Here is a 7,665-nt window from a genome sequence, read left to right as displayed (position 1 = left end):
AGCTCACTTTGTAGACCAGGCTGGCCTCGAACTCAGAAATCTGCCTGCCTCTGCCTCCCGAGTGCTGGGATTAAAGGCGTGCGCCACCACGCCCGGCTAACACCATATATTTTTGCAACTCTTGAAATTTAACTATATGAGCATATTTCCTATCCCCCTAAATAAATGTATAATACTAACAAAATAATAGTATGTAATAATAACCAGTGTTGCTTAAGAAATGAGCATTCCCACATTCTTTCAGAATGGATGTTAACTAGTCCTTTCCTGGAGAACAATTCAGCATCACTCAGAGGCTTGACCCCACACTTGTGCTAATTCATCCCAAACAAAACACTGGTTGTACATAAAAATATTTATACAGAAAGATGCTTATTATAGCATCATAATGCCAAATAATATGCCAATATTAGATCTTAAATTAAGTACATTTCTTCTCTGTAACAGAACACAGAGTTAGCTATGGAAAATTACTTGGAGCTGAAAATTTAATACTGTGAGAAAATGGGTACAATAAATCGTGAAGGGAAAGAGTGGGTTACAAAACAGTAAGTGCAGCATTATCCCAATTTTGTAAAAGAAAAACACATTCTCACAGGAAAAACTGTAGCTGGCCGGATAGAAGCAGAAATTTAACAGTACTTCACTGGTTATGACTTTTTTTTCTTACTCTTTATACTTCTCTATATTTTCCAAAGTAACATTTATTACTTTTACAGTCAAAACAACAAGCATTACTTTAAAAGAAAGAAAATAGCAGCTCTCTATAAAATTGCAAAGTACCGTAATCACCAAAACAGCAGCTTCATGGAATAGGAAGTCATCCCCCTCTCCATCCACAGCAAACCTTCATTTCTTTCTTCTTGAGACAAGGTCTTGTGTAGCCCAGACGGATGTCAAACTCATTCTAGAGCTCATTTTAAAAGATTTATTTTATTTTTAAGATTATGTGTATGTGTGCATGTGTTAACGTGGGTGCCTGCGGAGGCCAGAAGAGAGTTTTGGATTCCCTGCAGTAGGGAGACCTGCCATGGTCTCTGCAAGGGCAGCAGGCGCTCGTGAGCCTGAGCATCTTTGCAGTTCCTCCTTTCTTATTTTTACCTGTTTTCATTAAGCAACTTTCCATGGGGTAACATTTAGGATGCAAAGGCCGTAAAACTGAAGCCGAATACCTTCTTACACCATTACAAAGAAGGGCTTTACACGTTTGTAGAGTGGATGTTGAAGCTTTAATATTTTTAGGAAAGTTAATTCCAAGGGTGGAATATTGACTTTTAAAGATACAGGACATGCACAGCTCTCTGAACCCCAGGGCTGGGAACAGAAACCTTGGGCATCAAGCTTGTAAGGAAAGTGGTATAGCTTGGAGCTACACCTCATTTTACCCTTTTCTTTCTCCTCTCCTAGACAGGGTCTCATAGAGCTCATGTTAGCCTCAAACTTGCCGCAAAGCTAAGACTGACTAGCCTTCAACTCCTGACCTTCTTCCCTTCCTAAAGCTTGGATCATAGGAGTGTGCCAAACTCCTAGGCTCACTCCATTTTTTTAATATATAAAGTCACAGATCAAGAGTTGGACATAGGGCTGGTGAGATGGTTCAGTGGGTAAGAGCACAGACTGCTCTTCCAAAGGTACTGAGTTCAAATCTCAGCAACCACATGGTGGCTCACAACCACCCATAATGAGATTTGGTACCCTCTTCTGGTGCGTTTGAAGACAGCTTCAGTGAACTTATACTAATAAATAAATCTTTGGCCTGAGCAAATGGGCTTGGTTAGAGCAAGCAGAGGTCCTAAGTTCAATTCCCAACAATCACATGAAGGATCACAACCATCTGTACAACTAAAGTGTGTACTCATATACATAAAATAAATAAACTAAAAAAAAAAAGAGTTGGACATATTCTTGTTTTAAGCCCATACAGATCTCTGAAAAGTCAACAGAAGGAATTTTCCCAGGGTTCCAAGGAAGCAAGTCTGAGTTAGAATAACACAGTGTTCATAGCCTCAGTTCTGCTTCCAAATCTAGCTTGGTAGGGCTGGAGAGATGGCTCAGCAGTTAAGAACACTGGCTGTTCTTCCAGAGGACATGGGTTTGATTCCTAGCACCCATACATAACCTGTAACTCTAGTTCCAGGGGATATGATGCCCTCTCCTGGGCTCCTTGGGTACCAAGTGCACATGCAGTTCACATAAATGTAGGTGAAAACCCATACATATAAAATAATAATTAAAAAATATAGTTTGTCATGGTTAGTGTAAAGTATTTGTTGTTGTTAATAGTAGTATGTTAACATATAACCAAGAAAATCTAGTTTGACTAGGCTATGGCAAATCCATTCATTTTCTTCCTTCTTTCTTTCTTTCTTTCTTTCTTTCTTTCTTTCTTTCTTTCTTTCTTTCTTTTTAAAGCAATATTTAAGTCATTCTGGCTGTTTACTTTATTGAGACAGAGTCTTACTACATATCCCTGGCCAGGCTGGAACTTGTTATGTAGACCAGGCTGGCCTTGAACTCAGAGATTCACCTGCTTCTGCCTCCTGAGTGCTGGAACTAAAGGCAAGTGCCACCAAACTCAGCCAAAGTCATTCTAGTTGTAAGCTAGCAAGGTGGCTAGCTAAAAACCTAGCCATTCACTAACTTAGGAGCATCAAGCTAAAATTTTCATTAGTTCTTCAGACAAATGCTGTACAGTTCAGTGAGAATACCTGGCAAAGGGACAATAAGCTTGCTGCTGCTATGGGTCTGAAGGAATATGGGAAGAATCTTGCCAAAATTCAGGACATATAAACAGTCTTTTGTTTGTGAATATAATCAACAATAGAATTCTACTATATTTTTCCCAAATCCAATCCAACTAATAAAGAAGAAGAAACAAACAAACAAAAAAACCCAAACAACCCAACCAACCAAAGCAAAACAATGGACTGGTTATGAGTCTGCACTTTGCCTCTATCTTCCGCCTTGTTCAACTGCTGGTTGGACGCACGTTACCTTAGAGTACAGCACTGCAGCATCTGTGTACTCCTTTTCTTGGAACTTCCTGTTTCCTTCTTCTCTGTAGAAGAGGGGAGCATCATAGTCCTTTTCCACCGAGTAACTACTAGAAAGTTCCTTCAAAAACATCTCATCCTCAGGTCTTTGTGAAGAAAGAAGGGAACAAACAAAATGGAGAAGTCTGTTATTTCAAGGAAGACTCTGAAGTAACTGTATTTGAAATGGCAACAAATGGTTGAGGGCGCTGTGCACATAGGGCTCTATGCACTATGTGATCCAACAGGAGAATCCTCCCCACTCTCAGAGACACAGGGGCAGGGAGACCCACTCAGAGCAGAGGGCGCTAATTGTCTGACTCTAACTCATACTTCACGCCAACGAATCATCGCTGGGATCACAGGTCGCAGTGAAGCCTGGGTGTAGAGAATGATAGCCCGGGTGTAGAGAATGATAGCCCGGGTGTAGAGAATGATAGCCTGGGTGTAGAGAATGATAGCCTGGGTGTAGAGAATGATAGCCTGGGTGTAGAGAATGATAGCCTGGGGGGAATGATAGCCCGGGTGTAGAGAATGATAGCCCGGGTGTAGAGAATGATAGCCCGGGTGTAGAGAATGATAGCCCGGGTATAGAGAATGATAGCCCGGGTGTAGAGAATGATAGAACTGAGGGGATGGCTAAGCAGCTAATTGCATTTGCTGTAATTCTAGTTGTAAGGCAGCAAGGCAGTCCATATCATATCAGATGGCTCTCAACCATGTTTAAGCCCAGCTCCAAGGGCATCTTACATCTCTGACCTCTATGAGTGCCTGCACTTGTGGGAACATATCCACATACAGAAACATATACGTGATTAAAAATAATTAAAAATAAGCTGCCCCCCCCAAAAAAAGGGAGGGGGCTGGAGAGATGGCTCAGGGATTAAGAGTGAGGTCCTGAGTTTAATTTCCAGCAATTACATGATGGCTCACAACCACCTGTAAATGGGATTTGATGCCCTCTTCTGGTGTGTCTGAAGATAACGACAGGATACTCATTCATATATAGAGATATCTATATCTATACATAATAAATAAAAATACTTTTTAAAAAGTGAGGATCTGGGCATGGTGCAGCCGTGATAATGCCAGCTATCAAGAGACTGAAACAATAGGATCACCACCAGTGAGACGGTAACCTGAGCAAGACACTAAGGTTTTTTTTCTCCAAACTCATAGGCACATAACACACACACACACACACACCACACCACCACCACAGGACACTAAGGATGTTAAAAGTGTGTGTATGTGTGGGGTGTGTGTGTGTGGTGTGTGTGTATGTATGTGTGGTGTGTGTGTGTGGTGTGTGTGTATGTGGTGTGTATGTGTGGTGTGTGTATGTGTGTGTGGTGTGTGTATGTGTGTGTGAGTGTATAGGAGCAACTCACAAAGGCACTTGTTACCAAACTTGCAACCTGAATTTGATCCTGGCATCCAGATGATGTAGGAAAGAACTCCTACTAGCTGTCTTCTGATTTCTACATCAATGTGTATACATATAACCACAAAAAAAAAATCAAATAATTGAAAAAACAAACTTGCTGAGTGGGGTGGTGCACACCTTTAACCCCAGGATGTGGGAGGCAGAAACAGGGGCATCTGTGTGAGTTTGAGGACACTCTTATCTACATAGTAAATTCCATAACAGCCAGGGAGACACAGTGATGTCTTGTCTCACAATAAATAGATAGATGGGGGCTGGAGAGAGAGCTCAGTGGTTTGGTTCCCAGCACCAACAGAGAAGCTTACCACCAGCTATACCTCTAGTTCCAAGGGGTCCAATACCCTTCTCCTGGTTTCCACAGGCACCAGGTATGTACACAGTGAACATACAGACATGTAGACAAAACACTCATACACATAAAATAAAGATAAATTTAAAAAATGAAGTGCAATAAAACCCTTTTTAGCTTGAAATAACTTTTTACAAACGCAGCACAGGAATTCCTGTGTGACATCTAAGACTGTATAAGGGCAAACACCTCTCTCTGTTCACATTACCACTCGCTGTCCTGTAATCCACCCAGGGAGTGTTGCCAACTTAAAAGGCAGTGCTACTACTCTCAGCTTTAATTGTTTTTTCTTGACATGTCTTTGTACCTATCATAGACAGGCCTCAACCTTTTTTTTTTCCTGTATAGGAGTTCACTGTAGCTGTCTGTCTTCAGACACACCAGAAGAGGGCATCAGATCCCTTTACAGATGGTTGTGAGCCACCATGTGGTTGCTGGGAATTGAACTCAGGACCTCTGGAAGAGCAGTCAGTGTTCTTAACCACTGAGCCATCTCTCCAGCCCTACAGGCCTCTTACCTACAACCTCCCTTCCTCAGCCTCCTAAATGCTAGTAAAGATTTTTTTAATTTTTAAATTTTTTATGTGTACCTATATGCATATATGTGCATTGCATGTGTGCAAGTTTCCATGGAGATTAGAAGAGGATGCTGGGTTTCCTGGAGCTGGAGTTACGGGTGTCTGTGATCCAACTGTCATGGGTGCTGGAAGTGAACTCCAGTCTTACAGGAGAGCAGCAAAAGCAGGTGGCGGTGGCAACACACGCCTGTAGTTCCCAGTGCTTGGGAAGCAGAGAGGGAAAGATTTTTGTGAGTTTGAGGCCACCATGGTCAACAAAGCAAGTCTATGACAGCCAGTACTACACAGAGGTACCCTGTCTCAACCCCCATCCCCACCCCACCCCCCAAAAAAGAAGAAAGAAGAACAGCAAAGCCTCTTAGCGGCCTAGCCTCTCTTCAGTCCCACAGATGTTTTACTTAGTTGAATCTCACTAAGTAGAGCAGGGTGGCTTCAAACTCAGAGAGATCCTCCTGTCTCTGCCTGAGTATTAGAGCAAATATCACTCCCTATCACTGTGGCTGAGAGTGTAAATGTTAATGTGTGTTGCTGAAGTGAGCCTGAAAGTATACATTTTAAAAATTATTTATTTTTATTTTATGTGCATTAGGTTTGAGGGTGTCAGATTCCCAGGAACTTGAGTTACAGACATTTGTAAGCTGCCATGTAGTTGCTGGAAATCGAACTCAGGACCTATGGAAAAGTAGCCGCTTTTCCTACGGAAAATCTTACCCGCTGAGCCCCTGAAAGTATAAAATTTAATGTGAAGCTCCCCAGCTTCCGATCCGAGTGCCTGTGTAACTGTACAGAAGTGTACTGAGTTTACAGACTTTGGGCCTGCTTAATTTTGGTGTATGATGCTTTTATTTATTTATTTCCAAGGCATTTTATAATAATATTTATAAAATTATTATTTGAGAGGCAGTTGTTTTAAAGCAGGGTTTCTCTGTGTAGCCCTGGCTGTCCTGTAACTCACTCTGTAGACCAGGCTGTCCTTGAACTTGGAGATCCACCTGCCTCTGTCTCCCAAGTGCTGGGATTAAAGGCGCAAGCCACCACTGCCTGGTTAAATTATTATTACAAAAGAAAAAAATGCCAGGCGTGGTGGCACACGCCTTTACTCCTAGCACTTGTGAGGCAGAGGCAGGAGGATTTCTGAGTTCAAGGCCAGCCTGGTCTACAGAGTGAGTTCTAGGACAGCCAAGGGCTACACAGAGAAACCCTGTCTCGAAAACAAAAAAAAAAAAGAAAGAAAGAAAAAAAGCAGAGAACCTGACATCCTCCACTGACTTCCATGTTACATGCACATGCAAGCATACACATCTGCATGCACCACACACACACACACGTGCAGAAATAATTCTTTTCCTTTTAAAAAAAGATTTCTTTCTCTTTCTCTTTCTTTTCTTTCTTCCTTTCTTCCTTTCTTCCTTTCTTCCTTTCTTCCTTTCTTCCTTTCTTCCTTCCTTTCTTTCTTTCTTTCTTTCTTTCTTTCTTTCTTTCTTTCTTTCTTTCTTTCTTTCTTTCTTTCTTATATGTAAGTACACTGTAGCTGTCTTCAGACACTCCAGAAGAGGGCATCAGATCTAATTACAGATGGTTGTGAACTCAGAACTTCGGAAGAGCAATCAGTGCTCTTAACTGCTGAGCCATCTCTCCAGCCCAAAATAATTCTGACAAGTAACATGGAACAATCAAGTTTTATTATATGATACATATTAATCAACACTTATAAATACATGATTATGCACATTTATCATATTGTGCAACCATCACTGCTGTCTTTTTGTTTTGTTTTGTTTTGTTCTTTTGAGGCTGGGTTTCTGTGTTGTTCTGGAACTCACTCTGTAGACCAGGCTGGTCTTGAAGTCAATGATCTGCCTGCCTCTGCCTCCCAAGTGCTGAAAACAAATGTGTGCACCACCATCTCTGGCTATCACTGCTGTCTTTTTTTTTTTTTAACAGTTATTTATTTCGTGCATGTGTATGTGTATGTGTATAAGCATGTAACATATGTCATGGCATGCATGTAGAGGTCAGAGGACAACTTTCAGGAGTTAGTTCTTTCCTCCCACTGTGGGTTCTAGGGACCAAACTCAGGTTGTTAAGACTTGTATGGCAAGTGCCTTTACCACAGAGCCATCCTGCTGGCCCTTTTTATATCCTTATATAAAAAGATCATATGCCGGGCGGTGGTGGCGCATGCCTTTAATCCCAGCACTTGGGAGGCAGAGGCAGGCGGATTTCTGAGTTCGAGGCCAGCCTGGTCTACAAAGTGAG

The 7,665-nt window shown here is 41.8% G+C and overlaps 1 protein-coding gene across 4 annotated transcripts in view; it reads right to left on the bottom strand.

The window, feature by feature from the left end:
• Positions 1-7,665, bottom strand: part of Smyd4 (SET and MYND domain containing 4) — a 49,233-nt gene that overhangs the window by 20,463 nt on the left and 21,105 nt on the right. For all 4 annotated transcript variants that reach the window (XM_021176973.1, XM_029484213.1, XM_029484211.1 and 1 more), the window contains exon 3: positions 2,995-3,139. In XM_021176973.1, coding sequence (XP_021032632.1) covers positions 2,995-3,139 — 145 coding nt within the window. The remainder of the gene's footprint in view (positions 1-2,994; positions 3,140-7,665) is intronic.

Source organism: Mus caroli, chromosome 11 (assembly GCF_900094665.2).
Source record: "Mus caroli chromosome 11, CAROLI_EIJ_v1.1, whole genome shotgun sequence".
Lineage (NCBI taxonomy): Eukaryota > Metazoa > Chordata > Mammalia > Rodentia > Muridae > Mus > Mus caroli.
This window is presented reverse-complemented; position numbering and strand designations above follow the sequence as displayed.